This window comes from Rhinolophus sinicus, chromosome 17 (genome assembly GCF_057876585.1).
Source record: "Rhinolophus sinicus isolate RSI-liver-muscle chromosome 17, RSI-T2T, whole genome shotgun sequence".
NCBI lineage: Eukaryota > Metazoa > Chordata > Mammalia > Chiroptera > Rhinolophidae > Rhinolophus > Rhinolophus sinicus.
Window position 1 is genome coordinate 101916895 of NC_142517.1, and position 21138 is coordinate 101938032.

Genomic DNA, 21138 nt, shown 5'->3' on the forward strand with positions numbered 1-21138 from the left:
ACGACTTTTGTGACCTGTCTGTGTCTGTTTTATCCTCCCTGTTTCCTCAGGTTGGCGTGTATTTTTTGGGAAAAAAATGCCTCAGTATACTGAGTTATGAAACTGAGAATCTGTGGTATCAAACCTCTGTGAGCCTTTCCATGCCTTAGAAATCAAGCTACCTCTCACTTGGCTCCTTCATAGTGTGCACAGCAGCTGATTGAAATGTTTGGCATATGTTCTAAGCTATGTTACACAACTCTAATTCCCCAGCACAGAGTAGGTATATAATACAAAATGTATAGACTCCATGAATCAATGAATCATTGACTGAAAAGACAAATCTTTGACGGGGAAAACAAGAATTGGAATGTAAGTTAGGAAATATATATTGACCTTGAGTTTTGTTGGGCGCCTAGATCTGTGTGGTAAATATTCCTTTCTGCATAAATTTTAAAAATATTCCAAAAAATAAGGAGTCCACCTAACCTGTAAATATGTTCATGAAGAATAAATTATGGCATCCCATCCTATAATTTTAGTAAGTAGACTATCAACTTCAATATTAAGTTGATCTCACTGAAAAAACAACATTAATCATTGAAGTTATCAACTAACTTCATAGTTAAAATGTTTTAGAAGGATATTTAATGATGTAGCAATCTACTATGCTATGCCGTTAAGTGAAAAATCTCTATACAAAGTACTCTATACATTGTGACTCCAATATCATTATTTATATATGTACATGTATATAATGAATACAAAAAAAGTAGAAGAAAATGCACCCAAGTGTCAAAAAATGATAATTTTTGAGTGAAAGATGTAATATGACTTCTTTTTTGTGCTTTCCTATATCTTCTAAATTTCATACAATGAACATCTATATAATTAGAAAAATCCTATTATTAAAAATGTGTAATAATAATTCATTATTTTAGTGTTATAAGGAAGGAGTTTTTTCTTTGTTGTGTGAAAAACTTTGGAAAATTCAAAATGATGTATTTATTCCATGCTGTGCACTGAAATAAGATGTATTATTTCAATGGTAGAATATAAAATCTATAACCAACAGTATTAAACCATCAGTTGTATCAACATTTAAATGGAAATATGTTTGTACTTATTCACAATTGTCTTGTTTTAAAAATAAATCAGTATCTATGTTTTTAACAAAAATGTGTTTATTAAAATAGGTGTATAATAGGTTTTAGCATCTTATAGAACTTGGCAGTCATTCCTTATATGTGTCTTTGTGTGTGTGCGTGTATTTTTTATTAGTGTCAGGTGTATAAAACAATGTAATAGACATTTACACCCCTCACACAGTGGTAACCCCCTCCCCCAAACTATTACCCCTCTGACATCGTATATAGCTATTACAATTCCATTGACTATATTCCCTATGCTGTACTCCACATCCTGTGACTATACATATATATGTGTATATATATATACATATATATGTGTATATATATATATATATATATATATATATACACACACATATATACACACACACATATATATACACACATTATATATATATATATATATATATATATATATATATATATATATATATATATATATATAATAGTTGATACAATGGAGTATTATTCGGCCATAAAGAAGAAGGAAATCTTTCCATTTGCAACGATATGGATGGACCTAGAAAATATTATGCTAAGTGAAATAAGTCAGACGGAGAAAGACAAATGCCATATGATCTCATTTATATGGTGGAATCTAAACAACCGAATTAATGAGCAAACTAAACAGAAATAGTCTCAGGGATATAGAGGAAAACTGATAGTTGCTAGTTGGGAGGGGGTGGGGACGAGGGAGAAGGGGAGGGGATTAGAGAGCACAAATTGGTAGCCACAGTATTGCCACGGAGAAGACAGTTTGGGGAATATAATCAATAATGTAAAGATTTTGTAGGGGGTCAGGTGGGCACTTGTCTTATTAGGGAGTCCACTTCATGGACAGTGTAGATGCCTGACCACTGCGCTGTACACCTGAAGCTGAAGCTGAATAATCAGTACCTATTTTAAGTAATGAAGATTAAGTTACAATAAAATTATTTTATTTTAATGTAAATATAACTTTACCAGATTTTAATCAAGTAACAACAGTTTAGAGATATAGATATACATATACATATATAGGTAGAATATATACTTTTTATAACAGTAAGGCATACTTTATGACATATGATCTTTTTACCACAAATATATATACTTCTCACATGTGAAATGAAACTAATATGACTAGGAAGACACTACTACCTGGGACCAAATAGTTTAACTTTAATACTTGGCTTTAGAAACATCATTATACAAATAAGCCATTTAGCTGGCATGTTTTGGCAGTGTGAACCAATAAGACACTAGTTGAACTGCACAAGTTTCTGACACTTGACAGCCACTGCTTAGCAAGTCTTTGTACAAAATGTGGAGTAGCAGGTACCAGTGGACCACAGTTGCTAATAGCTAAATAAGCACAAAAGCTGTATGGCCCTTTGGAAACTGGGGAAAATTATCTTGAGCTCTGATCTTGTCTTGCTCCTCTAAATGTTTAACATATTCTAAATACCTTTAGGTGGGAATCAAAAATAACAGAACAAGAGGACTGGGGAGATGGCACTTCTGCTAGTAAAATTTTCCAAATCAACACATTTGACCAGTTTCTGACATTGTTCTTTGAGCAACCAGCCATCTATCTAAAGCAAAATGTGGCAAAATGTTGCTTTGCTTTGTTTTGTTGCAAAGGAAAAGAAAAGCTTTTGTTCAGCGGTTAGAAGTCAATGCAGCCAGGCAGTCCACTCCCTTAAATTTCTGAAAAGTAGCTGATGCACAGTGAAATGCAGTTGAGGAATGTTTCTCTCGCTCCTTTTCTCAGAAGATCACTTCACAGACAGACCTCAAGTGCATCACTCAACCTCCACACACAGCGCAGGCTTCTTGGTGGACGAGCTTCCATTATCTGAGGGGCGGTAGGAAAGCGTGCTCATTTTTGTTGATAGGCTCGAGTGGGATTTGGCCTTTGGGGGGATGTATTTCAGAAGCTGGAGAAAATACTTTTTAAATTTTTTCCCGAGGAAGCCATAGAAGAGAGGATTAAGGCAATTATTAAAGTAAGCTATGCAAATAGTGATGGGCATGGCAGTGTCAACAATATCTGTAATTTTGCAGTCATGTATGATGCCCAGCTGAATCAGCACATCCAGGAAAGTGAATATCTGGTGGGGGACCCAGGAAAAGAAAAAGAAAAGCACGATTGCCACAATGATCTTGAAAATATCATCATTTCTTGGCTTGTTCTTCTGAATCTCATAAGCCTTCTTTAGGGTCTTCCAAATAAGAGTATAACTTGTAAGAATGATCAGAAAAGGAAACAAGAAACCCAGTATATTCTTGGTTAGGCCCAACCCAGCAGGGAGGGTTGAATTTTGCATTTCGTAATGGAAAGCACAAACGGTGATATTGGTGTTCTCGATGAAAAATACGTTTCGATGGATTATAGTTGGTAAACTGGCCAAGCCAGCCAGTAGCCAAATAACGATGCAGGTGACTTTGGCTACAAGCATTGTGCGCCGGAGGCGGGACTTCATTGGGTGAACGATGGCCACATAGCGGTCAATGCTGAGGCACGTGAGCAGAAATACACTAGCATAGAGGTTGAAATTGACACTGGCTGACGCGATTTTACAGAGGTAATTGCCAAAGGGCCAGCGGTATCCCATAGCGGTGTAGATAGCCCACAGTGGCAAAGTCAGTAAAAAGCATAAGTCAGCCAGGGCTAAATTCAAAAGAAAAATACTGGCCACCGTCTTCAGTTTCATGTAAAAGTAAATGACAATAACCACCAAGCTGTTTCCAAATATTCCCACCACAAAGATGATACTGTATAAAGTAGGGATCATGACAAATATATAATCGTGCCTTCCAGCTTTGGGACAGTCATCTTGGATTCTTTTGATACCATCTTCAGCGGAAGAGTTGAGGATCATTTTGATCTCCTGGGTTAATTATTCTCAGACACAAATGCACCTGAAGAAAAAGAAAACGGAAAGGTAAAGAAAAAAATGAATTTCCAGTTATAAACAAAGTTTCATTTCTCAATCATAAATTCAGTAGCTCAACTTTAGTCTTAGGGGAAAAAAATTAGATAACATTTTTCTGGAGAAAAACTGTGACCTGATAAAGTTTAGATTACACATTTAAATTAATTTTTAGAACACATTGTTTTTCTAGGAAGTGATAATATCCTCCAAATAGAAGTGGGGGCCTATATGAATAAACTTATCTAGGTCCTTTGTGTTTTTTTGGGAAGTAAATCCTAGCTTCCAAACTGATTTTAAAAACATAATCTAAATCTCAGAAAACACTACTGAATTAAATCATTCAGAAAGACTTGAAATTTTCCTGAGGTAAGCTAGGCTAAGTAATTAATTTGTCTTTAACCACAGAAGTGTGACACATCTGCATCTTATTTTTTAAACCATTTATCTCATCTCCCAATCTTTACTTAGGTATGAAAATTATTAGCATCCTCCCTTAAGTGGTCAGAATAGCTGTCTCTAGGTGACTGAGGAATTGGTTATTGGGGGAACTGACTTGAGAGGGGACAGAAGGAGGGCTCGGGACTCTGGGGAATAGAACTTTCCTTGGATTTCCAGGCTGCTTGCTACAGGCCGTAACCACTGACTCTAATTTCCAACTCAGTCTAGCAAAAGGGTCTGAATTTCCTAACTTTTGTGCCTGCCAAGTATTTCTGGAGTTAACTTTAAGGTTAACCATTTGTATAACAAGGATGTCAAGTGAATAGATTAGGTCAGAATTATCAATAAATCATGTTTTTTTTGTGGGGGCTCGAGATAGCAACAGTTCTTTAGGATTTTAGGAAGAATCAGATGCTTAGGATTGAGCTCCATAAAGACTAATGCAAATATTTGCTCCAATATCTTACATAATCAACAATTAAACTATTCATTGATGTGATTTAAAAACATCAATAGATTCTGCCCTAGACAAGGGTTCCTGAGAGAATCCTCGGGAAGGAGACTGCAGCTGCTGTGAGGGAAGCATCACAGGATGTGGCATCAGCACTCTCTGGGGAAGGCCAGCCCTGGGCACAGGCACGGTTGGCGGGGCAGTGGTGCCAGGTGAAGGTCCTACTGCTACTGCAGGAGCGGGTCCCTAGCGAGCATGGCTGTACATTCTCTTTACAGCAACGTGTCCTGGGCAAGAGGACCAGGTGCAACACTACTAGCCTGCCCAGGACAGCAGTGTTTGCATCTGGGAGGGCTGGATGAACACACTGGCCTAAGGTAGGGTCCACCTGGGTGCAAAGTGCTGCTGTGAAAGAGATGAGACTCAAAGAGGCAGATTTTAAGAGGTAACTGGGAAGAGGGGTTCTTAAGTGGCTACTTTGCCTCCCCTGCAGAGGCAGTTATTCTCTCCATCTGTGCCTTGGGGAATCTCATTAACAAGTCTCCTTTGCACTCAGCTTTATATAATCTAAATCCCTTTCTTCTCTTCTCATTCATGGGGACATTAGCATCTGCAAACAGGCAAATGTCCCATCCTCTGAGGAGCCTTCCTGACTGTTCTGGGCAATTGGCTGTTCCATTTTCTGAGCTGCTTTGGCACATTGGATGCAGGTTTTGAGACTGTATTACAGTGGTCTGTTGGCATATCTATCTTCTCTGCTGGTTTGTCAGCTGCTTGAGAGTAGGGCCTGTTTACCAGTGTGGGCCCTGGCACATCCCATGGGCCATATGATAAATAAGACAGTGAGTGGAGAAACGAATGAATGAATAGCATATAACTTAAAAGCTAATAGTGTAGACTATTGAGACTAATTTCTATGGGTAATGAAATCAATTTCCATTCTGCTCCTCAAAGAATCTCAGAAAATACTCCAAGTCAACCTGGGCCTCAAATTGGATGAGAAACCCAAACCCAAACCAAACCAGAAAAAAAATAAGCCCTTGACACTTTAAGAAATCTGTGGTTTACAAGTCAGAAGATGAAAAGAAGGAATAATTTAACAGAAACTAGGGCTAGGATCTCATGGAGGTATGACCTATTTTCTTCTCATCCAGATAGATTTCCCTACACTTTGCTGACTTTTCAGAACATTTTATTATAATTACTGAAATTATGCCAAATTAGAAGTATAACTTCATTTCAGTAAATAAATATTTTCTATTAAAAATTGCTTCATAAAAGGTTTATTGGCTAGCAGTCATTTATACCTTAATGTGGATTCATTTACTTATTTTCTCTGCTAACATCTAGTTGAGATAAGTTGGATTTTGCCTAGGAAAAAATTAAAAATGTCAAGGTTAAAGAATCTCAAAGATTAAAACAGCCTGGGTGAACTCCATAAGGAAAAACTAGGGCAGAGGTAAATATTTGTTTCAGTTTGGGCACAAGGGCACTAAAAGATCGGAAAGAATAAACTTGATGTATTAGGATCCCTCGGGTGTCCTGAGCTTGGATTCAGGGAGGAAATCCCCCCCCCCCGCACCCCCCCCCCCCCCCCCCCCCGCACCCTTCTTTCCTCTCTTGACCCTCCTTTGAGAGCACACAACTAAGGTTGGGTTCATTAATCCTATATCTAAAGTAGGTAGAATTTTATTGACAGGCTGAAACTGTAACCATCATTTATAAAAAGAATTTCTATGGGAAAAATTTTGTATTTAAAAGGACCAATTTAGAAACAAAGTTTGGGACTGCAGTTTCTTCACAGACTTGAGGTCAGCCTCTCCTTCAGTTGCCATCCGTCCAGACTGACTAATGTTGAACATATAAAGGTTGCTCTGAACAGCTAAGAGAGCATCCCTGGAAATTTCAGTGAGGCATATTTTATTTTAATGGCTATGTCACTTGAGAAACTTTGGACATAGTACTGACTATACTAATCCTAAGAACATTTTACATAAATGTTTATATAAGTAATTGCCAAGACTTCCTACCTAATAAGGAAACAAATTTCCTCATACTTGAGGGTAGAGGAAAGGGGGAGAAGAATTTTAAGTGATGGAAACGGGAGATGGAGGGGGCGGGGGGAGTGTAGAGAAGCAGAAATGCAAATAGTGCATTCTGTGGGTAGTCATCCACTCATCATCCTGTATTCACTGAACACATACTGTGTGCTGGGGTCAGGGATGCATAGTGAATAAAGTCACACTCCTTCTCTTCCATTCGAGTCTAGCTGGGGGTACAGGAGCCTTAAAGACAGAATTATCTCCAGTGTGTTGAATACTTTTCCATACAAGAGGCCTGTGGAATGTTCTATGTAAACCACTGACCCAGCCTGGTAGTGGTGGTGTAGGGGGTGATCATGGGTACTTCCCCAAGAAGGTGGCATTTGGCTTTGGAGGGTGTGTGAAAAACACGGTGGTTAGAACTTAAAGGCCACCAACCAGCTGGTCAGCCAAGGCGAAGTAGAGATGTGTCATCACTCGTCCCTTCTCACAAATGTCTGCAGCATCATCTACGGGAAAATGTTCCTGTAAACTTACAGACACTGCACCAGTGTCGGGGCTGGGGTGTAGGGTCTGAAGGTGCACTGGATGGGAGGAGAACAGGCCCTACTGGTGTGTAAGAAATAAGACATGTCGTTCTCTGGTCTGCACTCGTTTTGGCTTTCTTTTGTTTTTAGTGTGAACATTTATAATGATTGCCCTTTTTTTTTTCTTTTTACCTTTGCCACCCCGCCTTCACCCATTTCTCCCACTGATAGGCTTCCCTAGGAAACCTGGTTCTCAGGAAGGGGGGAAAATTGAACTTGGGATTGGCAGCCACCTTACATGGATGATACATGAGTGGGAAAAACCAGGGTTCTTTTTTCTTTGAAAGGATGTCGTTTTGGTGAAGAGCTGAAGGACAAAATGATGTGTTCTACTAGGAACCAAACTTGTGAGTCCCAGAACGCAGCTCCATTTTAGTTTCATCGTGTTTCTTCTCCCAGTATGTAAGTAGGTAGGGTACTGATGAGAAAAACTCCAGAGGCTCCACCTCGCCCTCTGTCTGGGTCTCACCATAGCCTTCACCCAGGATTTGTGGCTTACGTGAATTCTACAGCACCATTTTCTCTTGAGGGAAAGAAGATGGGATTTGGAGTCAAAAGACTTGTCATGGAATCTTCCTGTGCCACTTAAAAATCTGTGTGGCTCTGGGTCAGTCACCCCATTTCTCTGAACATGAGCCTCATTTTCTGCAAGAAATGGGAACAATGACCTCATTGCACATGACTGTTGTAGGAATTAAATGAGATAACGTGAAAGCACTGGGCATATCTCTCAAACAGTAAGTGTCTCATAGACGTGCTTTATTTGAATCTTTGCTGTTGGTAATCTCCTCCTCTTGCCATTAAAAGGCTAAAAATACTAAGCTATTATTCTTCCCAAGTATGAGTAAAAAATAATTGTAAGCAGCTGAATAAATTTGCCATGAGTCAGGTGGGAACTTTCAGTCCACTGCAAACACAAGTCTGGCTCGTGATGGCCTCACCACATTAATCTACCGCCTGCTCCCCTGGGAGTCACCTGTATGCCTTGACAGCTTCTCGGGCTCTTAAAAACACGCGTAAGAAAGAAGATTTTTTCTTTCTTTTTTAATTCTAAGAATATTTGTCCAAGACTTTTGATTAGAATATTAATACCTTCTTAAGCTTTTACGCAATAAAATTTTTCATTTCAAGAGTCTTTAAATGTCTGCACTCTAAAGAAAAAAAAATACCTCATAGTTTCCTATCATAATAAAGAGAGAACTAAAAGACCAACAATTATATTTTAGAATAATCTTCTATCAAAGTATCTTTCTCAAATATCAAAAAGAGTAGGCCAGTGTTTGTACATCATTTGCTTGTAAGGCTGGACAGCTCAATAAACCATCCTATTTAAAAGTCATGCTCTTTATTGCTCCGAGTTTATACTTCAGACTTTAGAAAGCAACCTTCTGCTCCTGTGTGTTCCCCCGCAGTAGCGAATGAGGCATTTTGCAGGGAACAACTATTAGTCAGCATCCATTTGTGAGCTCACTGAGACATAGAAGGAGCACTAAAATTTTAGGGTTTCTACGTGTTCTTTTTCAAATCTACTTGTTCTTATTTCTAAACCTCCTGTTCTTATTTTAGGGGATCTATTTCTACCCTTTTCTCTTTAAACAGTTTGAACATCTGTATGTTAAGAGTCCCTGTCTAATTGCTTTACTATTTGTAGTTCCTTAAGGTATAAGCTCTATTTGTTTACTTGGTAGAGGCTCTTTCTTGGTATTTGCCCTCATCTTAGGTGTTGTAATCTTTGACTCTGACGTCATCTGTAGCGGGAAATAATTTCCTTAGGAGGCCTTAATGTCTGGATGGTGGCGGGCTCTGAAAGTTCTGCTTGGGCATACAAACACTCATTTGATCTGGAAAAGTTTTTAATGCCAGTTCCCAGCCTAGTTTCCAATCCCATACTTTGTCTGCAGATACTACAGATTAAACTCTTCACACATTCTTAAATTTTGGCTCGTCTACATTAGTTTTCTAGTATTTGGTCACAATAGGCAGTACTTTTCCAGTTCCTGGCTTTAACCAGGAAACCCAGTTTCAGTTGCCCTCAGTACATGAGTCTTGTGGTCTTGACTTCCATCCTCGCAGTCATTAGAGCTTTATCTCAGCTAAGGTTTCCGGGTGGGAATTCCTGCCCATTCTCAGGATTGTTTTCGCTTTCTCGTTCCCGAATCCCGAGATATAAACTGTTTTCTGTTCTCCACGATGAATCGTTTCTACAAAGTGATGGCCAATACTACCTACCACCTAGGTTCAAGGAGCTGATTTTCCCGATTTCCTGACCACCTTTTCTTGGGCTTTGGGAACAGAAAAGTGAAAAAAATTCCCGAGAGCGGGTGGGAATTCCCGCCTGGAAACCCTAATCTCAGCTGTGTATCTGGTGCTGGTTCTTCTCTAGCTCATGCAGTTTCCATTTAGGGCCATGATCTGATATTTCATGTGTTTAGAGAAAGAAGGGGGATGTCCGTGACTGCATAGTCCATTGTCTTCGCCTTGACTGGAAGTTGCCCTGCACATTCTTTGGAGATAGTACTTAAGTTCCTTGGACCCAATAAACTTTGGAGCATAGTCTTGCCCCTCTTCCTGTCCCCCACCCCCCATCATGCCCTTTGATGTGACATCTGAGTCTTTCCGAGTGGCACTCTCCTCCATGCTGGCAGCCACGAAGACGGGAACATGGCAGAGAGCCCGCATATTGGACAGATGACCGGAACTTTTTTCAAGTCAGATGGACAGGAGAATGTCAGGCTCTTGGTTGGCAATCCTAGCCTAACTTCCTTAGAGGTGACTTTTTTTCATCTCTGAAATTCCTGGATGATTATTTCTCTTAATACAAAACATTTTATTAAAATGATTAATACTATACTAATTAAGTATTTAAGTGTCAGTCTCCTCAGAACTAAAGAATGGCTGCATGCTATGTCTCCGTTTGGGGCCCTCTTCCCAAGTCCATATTACCCACGGTCGCCTGCCCTCACAAGAAATGAAAACAGCACGAGCTGCTTTCTTATTTCTGCACATACCAATTGTAACCGACTGTAGTAATGGTGGTGAAGTGTTCTGTCATCCTTAACTGCCCCTCCATCACCTTGCTTCATTCAAAATAGTCCAAGAACTTAAGGAATTCAGATTGATGAAAGGATCTTCAGAAGTTCTTTTCAAGTTAGGGTACACATTTCAAGGAAAGTAAAATGTTAATTCTAAATTTTAGCTTCTTGGAAATTATTCAATACTCTAATATCTAATAATGTAACATTAAACCATAATGAAATACATCTCCACTCCAGAAGCTCCTACTTATCATAAATTATGGTTTAAACAACTCATTTGTGCTGAACGACTGTCTTCATTCCTATATTTCTCTTTATACTTTTCTATCCTAAGCTCTTGGCTATTTGTGTTGTATGATTTCTTTTTTTTTAATTTCAAAAGGAAAAGAGAAACAGGTAGGGGTGAAAGATGTGTGATTACGTCTAATCATGTGCTTAAAAATCTTCCTTCGATGTGTTAGTATTAGTAGAAAATATTGTTGTTATGTTGAATATAGAGGGCCATTCAATGAGCCTAGACAGAGTAGGGCTCCAGAGATCAGGAGGAAAGGATGATAAAATCTAACTTGGAAGAAAGTTTATGTAGAAATGAACCCCTGTCCTAGTATATTCCCAAATTCTTCAAACTTATGGACTCATAGAATTTCCTTGAGGGAATCATAAACACATTTCAAAGGATCAGCATCTTCGACATCAAGGGGAAGGAAACATCATTTTTAATAATATGGCTCTTAGAAACTCTTCACAAGCTTTTCTTTTACAGCTGATAAAAAAAGGTGGGCCCCTCGGTCAACCATAGGTGCTTTATTCAACTTGGGAGGCCACTCCCAGTTGCTTCTTTGAGACTAAGTCAGCAACAGAAACTGCTCATCTCATTTCAATTTCCATTTTACAGGGCATGAGGAAAGTTATTGGGCAGGAAAGGAAGCACTAATTCATTTATACCCTTAAGAAATTATGATACTATTATAGAACTTATATGTATTATGCATTTTATGTTAGATATTATTGACCACATGGCAATTTATTTCAGATTAAAGTTTTTAACATTATGCAAATCACATCACCATAAATTTTAAATGAAGCTGGAAGAATTAAATATTCAATATATTGTATATGTTTCCCCAACTTTCCCAATGTCCTGATTGCAGTAGGTCTTCAAATGATAGTTTACTAATTAGTCCTGCATAATGTGTAAGGAGACTAGCTCTAATTTGGCTTTCCCACTCACTAGCTAGGTGACCCTGAACCAGTCACTTAGCTTCTCCCCATCCTCAGGGAACTGGTATATGTGTAAAGAAATCTCCCGAAACACTGACATTTCATAATCTTTCTTTTAAATAGGAATAATCTTTTGAAGACAAAGGCAATAATGGCTTGACAAGTACAAGTGACTTGATAAATCAGCTAATTATTATCAATATAAATATTACTAATGCCAAATGATATAACATTCCATAAGTAAATATAAGAATGCTTTTTATTGAAAACAAAATGAACATAATTTTACTTTTTAATGAAGATGAATAAAGAAACTCCATATAAGATAATTATATTATAGTGACAGTGGGTTTTTTTTTACCCCTCCCTTTAAAAAATTATCTATTCAAAGGAATGTTTCCCCAGCACAACATTTGGATAACTGGTTGTGACCCAAGGTTAATGAGGTCAAGGTTACAGGTTTGGGCCCTAGCTAGACGAGATGGTTTCATTCCTTTTATGGCCAAAGACTCTGAGTTTCTCAGGCATCCCCTTTGCTGTTCATTGGCAATACCAGGTGAAAGGTTAAAGACATTGGGTCATGGCTGTAAATCAAAATAAAAGCATACCCTGAAGTTAGGCACTCAAGATTACATCATCCTATGAAAAAGTTGGCACGATGTGTTATTGTTAAAATAACTCATACAAAATGAACCTACTCTCAGATTCTTTGTGGGAAATCCAACTTTAAAGTTCAGGAATTAGTTAAGGTGGTTCAGCTGACCAGATAAAAACAGATATGAAGGGAGAGAATTATAAAAGAACCTCACAGTAATATATTATTTATTAATAGAATAACATTATGAAGTATTATATTAGTCAATGTTTTGAAGAGCTAAATGGACTTTTGTCTTGAGAAATTGAATTCCATAAGGGTAATTGTGGTGACAGAGCCAGGAGTGCAGTTTCCAGGCTCTCGCCCTCACGTGGAAAGGTGCTCACTCGGGTAGTAGATGGTCATCAACTGTGATTGGATGGCCATCAGCTGTGGCTAGTTGGCCGTCAGCTGTAACCAGTGAGCCATTGGCCACTAATATAACTGCCATGGCTACGCTAGAGGATGATAGGGGGCTAGCAAGAAGATGGTGGCTGAGCTAGCAAGTGTGGAGGGCAGAGTGTGGATTGTGGATTGCAGAGAGATGGATTGCAGTTAGCAAGTGAGGTTGGTTGGCAGAGACAAGTGGACGGCGGTTTGCGGATCGTGTGGCTCCTGCTTCTTGTGTCTCCAACCCAGCCGCCAGTGAGACTATAGTGGTGTATGATTCCCCTATCTAGGGCTCCGTGGGTGTTCCTTTTTGGCCTCACCATGTCCTGCGTTCTTATGTGGGGAGTGGGACCAGAGACCCCGCATGACACCTTGCATGACAGTAATTTTATTTGATTTATTCATAGTTACATTTTTTCAAACAGTTTTGTATGTATTATACTTCTTTTAAAAAACAACAACATTAAAGTGCTGTTAAAATGGAGAGACAGCAGAACAGACTGACAGTAAAAGCACTGAACTAGAGTCCTGTTGAAAAGTCTTTTCTCTCACTAACCAGCAGCATAATCATATGCAAGTAACTTAATCTCTTACTTTATTATCCTTTAAATATTACAAAATATTTAGAGTGGGAATACCAAAACCTGTTCTCATAGACTGTTAAAGGTAAAAAGTAATGTCTTTGGAATACATAAAAAAGCACTTTGAAAATAAATTTAGTAAAAGAAAGCTCAGAACTTCAAAAGACTAATTGAAATTTTTTCATTCAGAAGTTCAGTAGAATTTTTTTTTTTTAATCGGGGTATAAATGACATAGAACTTACATTTGTTCAGGTGTACAACATAATGATTTGATATTTGTATATATTGAGAAATAATCACCACAATAAGTCTAGTTGCCATCCGTCACCATACATACAGATTTTTTTTCTTATTAGGAGAATGTTTAATGTCTACTTTCTTAGCAACACTCAAATATGCAATACAGTATTATAAACTGTAGCCACCATGCGGTCCATTACATCCCCATGACTTGTGTATTTTATAACTGTTTGTACCCTTTGACCCACCCATTTTGCCTGTCCCCAGCCCCCGCCTCTGGCAACCACCAGTCTGTTCTCTGTGTCTATAAATGCAGACATATTTTCCTTAGTATAATCTAAAATGCTTTTATTTCAAGAATTATAATGAGGCACTTGATTAATGATGAAAGAAAGGCAAAATGGTAGATACTGTATAGCTTCTACATTTAATACTTGTGACAGCAAATGTTTGGGTACAAAGTGGGGTCCTCAGGTTAAATCTGGCCAACAGATATATTTTCTTTGCCCCTCAAAATATTTATAGCTTTGGGGATTTGAATCCTCTACAGGGGATCCTATAATCCCCACCACTCACTATTTTCTGATGCTTTAGGTCAGTGCTGTTCAAAAGAAATATACTATGAGCACATATGTAATTTCAATTTCCCTAGTAGCTACATTAAAAAAGTAAAAAACAGGTGAAATTAATTGTGATAATATATGTTATTTAACACTACATATCCAAAATATTGTCATTTCAACATGTAGTCAATAGAAAATTATTTGTTACTTTATATTCTTTCTTTTTTTTTTATACCAAGTCTTCCAAATCCAGAGTCTAATGGATGCTTCCAGCACATCTCAGTTGAACCTAGCCACACTTCAAGTGCTCCATCACCATTCGGGGCCACAGCATTAGTGTTCTTTTGCTTATGTCACCTATCATGTAGCAATGGTTCTCAAAATGTGGTCTCTGAAACAGCACTACTAGTGTCACCTGGGAATTCCTCAGGAATGCAAATCTCGGGCCCCACCCTAGACCTACTGAATCAGAAACTCTGTTAGTGGGGTGCAGCCATCTGAGTTTTAATAAGCCCTCCAGGTGATTGTAATGTACATTGAAGTGTTAAAATCACTGCCCATCAGCATCTTAATTTGCAACTATGGTTTATATGCAGTGTGACAATTAAGTTCGAGAACTTGTTGCAAGGATATTGCTAAACTTTTTTGATATCAGAGGGATTATTCATCATGAATTTGTACCTATTGGACAAACAATTAATCAAGTTTACTATTTGGAAGTGCTGAAAAGGCTGTGTGGAAAAGTTAGATGACCTGAACTTTTCGCCAACAATTCATGGCTCTTGCATCACGACAATGCACCAGCTCACACAGCACTGTCTGTGAGGGAGATTTTAGCCAGTAAACAAATAACTGTATTGGAACACCCTCCCCACTCACCAGATCCGGGCTCCAGTGACTTCTTTCTTTACTAAACATAAAGGAAATATTGAAAGGAAGACATTTTGATGACATTCAGGACATCAAAAGTAATATGATGACAGCTGTGATGGCCATTCCAGAAAAAGAGTTCCAAAATTGCTTTGAAGGGTGGACTAGGTGCTGGCATCAGTGCATAGCTTCCCAAGGGGAGTAATTTGAAGGTGACATAGTGATATTCAGCAATGAGGTGTGTAGTACTTTGTCTAGGATGAGTTTGCGAACTTAATTGTCAGACCTCGTATACTGATGATTATGACTAACAGGCAAAACCAAATACAAGTGCCCTCAGCTATAAACATTTTATAAAATGTTTTCATTTGGCTCTTCTGAGTCCTCAAAACCTAAGTGCAGCTTGAGAATTACTCAGTAAACTGTATATTTCTTTTAAACATTCAGGACAAGTGTCGTTGTGGGGAGACCCACAGGGTATTACCTAGTAAAATACTTGCACCTACTCATAGGTGTCTGGAATTTCTTTAACTGAAGTGGGGTGGGCAAGACCCACATCCATGCATCCATTAGAATGAAGATCTACTGGGGGAGGGTACACACTGACTCATGTGAGAGCCAGAGTTAAAAGACTCAAGAGCGTGGTATGGGAACCAAAAGGTCTGAACCAGCTACAGGCATAGCTCAGAGATATTGTAGACTCAGTTCCAGACCGTCACTATTAAGGAAGTATCACAACAGAGTGAGTTGTACCCTTTCTGCTGGTGGAGGGTCTTGCCTTCAGTTTGTGAAAAATGCAACACTCGTGAAGCCAAATAAAGCGCAGTGCAATAAAACAAGGCATGCCGTACATGATTCACCTCTTATGAGCTGTGGGGTCTGCAGCTTCTCACTTGACCTGTGACTCATTTTCTTCATCTGGAACTGATCATAATGACAATGAAGTTCATGGTAATGATGAAGTAAAAAGTACCTGTCTAGTCTGGCTCACAGCATTGTTCGCAACACCAAGTGAGATCATGTATGTGGAGATGCTATAAGATCATGTAGCTGTGAGAGTTCCGTTAGTGTTATTAAATTCACACTATGTTGTAAATGACTAACTTTCTTGCTGCAAGCAAATTTGGATAAGACAGACTGGGAAACTGTGTGCGGTGCCGGAAATGGGAGAAGCTGAAACACCAAGAACAAGTGGAAAAGCTCAGAGAGGGGCTGATTGACACTGCTGGAAAGCTACTTGGACAAGACAGTTTTGCCCGCTCTAATCATTCTCTTGAACACCTATATAATTTAAGAAATTAAATTACAATAGTACCACACCACTGATTGTAATTTTAGAAGGTTAGGCCATTCTATCTTCTATTATTTACCACTCCATATTCTATGTGGGGTGTCGTGTTTTCTAATTAAATGAGCCTGTGATAAGAGGCAGGGATGCTGGACCAATAAAAGGTAAATGACACTTTGGCAACTGAAAAATACAATCAGATACCTGTGACTGCTGCTTCCTGTGAAAACTTCATTAGCAATAAATGAGTTACCATATGTCATACATCAGATTTGGAAATAAAATATATTCCCAGTATTTGTATGTAGTCTGAGCAGGAGGAAAAAAGGAACTCTCCAAGAGAGCTGCCTAAGATAATGTAGAGCTTTTGCCTTTGGTTGTTGTTTCTCTTCTAAAGGTAAAATACAATGCATCCCTTGGTTTGGAAAGTGGAAATGTAGCATTTCTGCATAGGAGGAGGATGTAGTGATGTGGCACATTATTCATACAGAAGCAACTCACTAAGAGCAAGGAGAATATTCTGGAACATTCCGTGCCACACCAAGACCACCATCTCCTCTTATTTTTAATTTTGCTATAGCAATTTCTCCTTTTCACGCCTTCACTTTCAGGAAGGACTTCTGCTTTTATTACCAACAATAAAACTAATTGTTCAGGTAGGAACTGTCCACATCGACTCTACTCCTCCTGAACTTCCTGGAACAACCTGTTAGTGCTTCACTTCCTCACGAGATATTAAAACTCTGCTCTTGTTTGTCCAGCTAGCTAAGTCCACTCTGTTCTTGTCCTCAAAGTTACACGCTTCCAATCCTAACGCAATTTTGGTTACGAAGGGAACCCCACAGTAGGAAATAGGGCAGCACCATTTCACTTGAGCCAGTAGAAATTTCAGATGATAAGCTGGTGTGATAGCAATTTCTAACATCCTTTAGTTTTTATAAACAAATATGTTTGGCTGAAGAAGGCCCATGTTCCACTGCGATTTCAAATTCTCCAGTTAGTTCCAACTGAAGGCCATGGCTATTTGAAATTGTTTATTTTTTTTCTTGCCAATTTATTTTTGTTCTTATCTCCTTGTAAGACAGGTGAAGCTTATACATAAAATTAAGAGGGTGAAAGTGAATTATCAGTCATGCCTCCTCTTGGAGAAATATTTGCATAGACGTTTTTTACACAGAAATCCTCCAAATCAATTAGATCATTTCTGGATCATCAACAACTCATCAGATGCCGGGGATGCAAGAGCTACTGCCCTTTGGCCTTCACATAAAGGAAACAGAGCATCCTTGAAATGGTTAGCTGTGTCAGTGGGGAAAATGTCAATTTCAACTTTTCAGCTGTGTAACTTCAGCACTAAGTGACACATAGGTGTTTAAATAAGCTTATTTAATGTACAGTTGTTTTATACTCTTCTTTGTTTTAGCTGATATCTGATTTACAGAGTAGTTATAATAGTGGCTTAATATTAGCATTAGTAACATGTATGATTAACTAAATGCTGACTATGAGCCAAGCATTGTGATAATTTGTTTTATATCTATAAGAGCCCTGTGTCCCTCCAAAATTCATAGGTTGAAGCCTTAACTGTAGGAGGTCAGACAACTAAGTTTGCGAAAAGTGCTACAAACCGCATTGCCGAATATCAGTACCATCACCTTTGAAGTACTCCCATTGGGTAGCTATGCAGCAATCTCAGTGCCTAGTCCACCCTTCAAAGCAATTGTGGAACTCTTTTTCTGGAATGGCCATCAGAGCTGTCATCGTATTACCCTTGGTGTCCTGAATGTCATCAAAATGTCTTCCTTTCAATATTTCCTTTGTCTTTGGGTAAAGAAAGGAGTCATTGGGGGCCAGATCAGGTGAGTAGGGAGGGTGTTCCAATACAGTGATTTGTTTACTGGCTAAAAACTCCCTCACAGACAGTGCCGTGTGAGCTGGGGCATTGTCATGATGGAAGAGCCATGAATTGTTGGCGAATAGTTCAGGTCGTCTGACTTTTTCACGCAGCCTTTTCAGCACTTCCAAGTAGTAAACTTGGTTAGCTGTCCAGTTGGTAAAAATTCATAATGAATGATCCCTCTGATATCATAAAAGGTTAGCAACATCATTGCAACAAGTTTGCAAACTTAATTGTCAGACCTCATAGTTGGCGATAGGGCCTTCAAAGAGCTAATTAAGGTTAAATAAAGTGACAATGTTGGGGCACTAATCTAATATTATTGGTGTCCTTATAAGAGACAGACACACCAGGAATGTACTTGCACAGAGGAAAAGTCATGTGAAGGATAGCGATAAAGTGACCATCTACAGGGGAAGAATTGAGATTTCACCAGAAACCAATGATGCCAACACCTTGATCTTGAACTTCCAGCCTCTAGCAGTGCGAGGAATAAATTTCTGTTGTTTAAGCCACCCAGTCTGTGGTATTTTGTTATGGCAGCCGGAGCAGACGAATAGGAGGCTTCTGAGGGAAGGCACCATTGTTCCCATTCTTCAGATGAGGAAACAGGCTTAGAAGGCAGGTCCTTACATTTTTGACATTCTAAAGTTTCAAGGCTCAGTTTCTTTATTTTTTATTTTTTTCAGTAAGGTCATTTCTTCATACAGTAACTCAGTGCTTCTCAATAGGGGTAATTTTGCCCTTCAGGGACATTTGAGGATGTCTGGAGACATTTTTGGTTCTCACAACAGGGAGAGCAGGAGGAGGGAGGTGTTGCTAGACCAGCGATAATGCTAATCATCTTACAAAGCAGAGGGCAGGACTCCACAACAAAGAGCTCTATAGCCTAAGATGTTAATAGTACTGCTGTTGAGAGAAACCCTGCTCTAGTCTCTACTTTTTCCCCCCAATTCTTGATAATCTGTAGTATATGTCTTTTATGGAATAAGTTAACTGTATGCTGTATTTTATTGGTGACTTATTTCAGGTATTACATTCATATCTTCCCAAGGAAACTATACATCCTTCAAAAAATAAAATCCTGTCAAGTAACCTGTCCAAGGTCACATTGTGTACTTAGTAGGAGTTCTGAAATTGCAAGCTGACTAAATATCTGTTGTGTCAGATCATTCTAGATTTTACCCTCTCTAAGCATTTTCCAGAGCTCCAGTATTCTGCATAAGTACACTGGAAGAGAGAATTTGAGCTTAGAGTCATTATAAGGTCTTTAAGGGATTTGATGGCTGTGATAGTGGCCCCAAGGTTACCTCTGGAGGGAGGAAGCCACCAAGTCTGGAAATCAAACCCTGCCCTCTGGTGGTGTGACTGCCCTTTGGTGGTGTGCCAGGAACCAGGGCCAGAGGGAGTCAGTCTGCAACAGTTAGGGTCTGAACTGACTGTGCAATATCTGAATGTAAATTCAGCTTTGCTTTCACATGAAGCATTTTTTTTCTGTCTGTGGAACAACACATTAAATGTAGCCAGTCATCAAGGTTCTCATTAGAATGAAGCCGAATAGAGAAACGTGAGAAAGAGACAGGATAAACATATCTAGTTACAAACAATAATTTCTGCAAGCTTGGCAACCAAAGAATTTCAGTTACTCAGTTTGAGTCTGTTACTTGCATCCTCTACCCAACTGCTTTAATGATCTATAAAGACATCAAATAGTTGTTTTTGTAGCCAAAGAAGAACATTTCTGGAAAAAGGGTCTCTAAAGGAGCAATATTAATAGAGTTCTATGACCAAAATTGGAATTGTTTATTGCTTCTGACTAGGTCTAGAAGAAAAGACCATTGTGCTTGAAATACCAGCTAAATCTGAGGAAATTATACTTCCCTTTTCTTCCCATTAAGAGCTCTCTTCTCTTACTAGGGTCCTAAACACCAGTGTGCTTCTTATCACAAAGTGCAGCCTTTTCTGTACACTGATGCCAAACGGGTAACATTTTCGTGAGGCATTTGAAGTTGTGATAGGCCACTGCCTGGGAGACAAACAAGGTCACTTAGAAGGCCTTTTTATTGAGGATATCAGAGCTTTCAAAAGATTCAGGCAGCCTTTCCTGGTAATTGGTCAAAGACAAATAAAGAAAAAGCCCATAAAGTACAAAAATAAGCTATCAGATGGAACCACTCAGAATTTGGAGTGAAAGATATGGTGAATGCTGATGTCAGATTTTAATATATAAAACCAAAAGCAATGAGTAAGAAAGCAACATAATTTAAGAAGTGGAAAAGTAGAAATTAGTCGATTGCACGATTTACCAGGGGTGAGGAAAACACTTAGAACAAACACTATTCTAGAACTTGGGGCAGAGGACTTGGGCTTTTTCTTTGCCCCTCTAGATATTGAGGCCTTAGGCAAATCATTACACCTTTACTGGACTTCGATCTGACAAACAGGAATGGTGCTCTAAAGCCTCTACCTGCCTCTTGGAAGAATGTTATAAGTTTATATATTTAAAGTAATTTCCTTAAAAGAGAGTATATTATACTCATTCAATATGAATAGAAAAGATACAATAAAAACAAGTTTAATAATCTATATAAGCACGTATTCAGCACTTAGAATCTTAAAAGGGAACATTAATTTAATTAATGTTAACAGTCTATTGGCTGGCAGACATTATAGGAAACACACAAACCATGAGCTTTGAAGTCACAAAGGTCTGTTAAGATCCTGGATCCACCATCAACTAATCTTCTCACTGGCTAATCTACTCATCCTCTTTGAGCATTAGCCTCCTTCTTTAAAATGGGATAAAAACTCACTGTATACTGTTAACATGAGGGTTAAATAAAACATGGGGA

The 21138-nt window shown here is 38.7% G+C and overlaps 1 protein-coding gene across 2 annotated transcripts in view; it reads right to left on the reverse strand.

Annotated features, from left to right (window-relative positions):
* Window positions 1-2051: 2051 nt before the first annotated feature.
* AGTR1 (angiotensin II receptor type 1) overlaps window positions 2052-21138 on the reverse strand; it is a 47418-nt gene continuing 28331 nt past the window's right edge. The window contains exons 3-4 of one of the 2 annotated variants that reach the window (XM_019748925.3): window positions 8066-8211; window positions 2052-4034 (exon numbers count right to left, since the gene is read on the reverse strand). In XM_019748925.3, the coding sequence (XP_019604484.1) occupies window positions 2915-3994 (1080 nt within the window). In that variant the 5' untranslated portion in view covers window positions 3995-4034; window positions 8066-8211 and the 3' untranslated portion in view covers window positions 2052-2914. The remainder of the gene's footprint in view (window positions 4035-8065; window positions 8212-21138) is intronic. The other variant, XM_019748920.3, reaches the window with a different exon arrangement.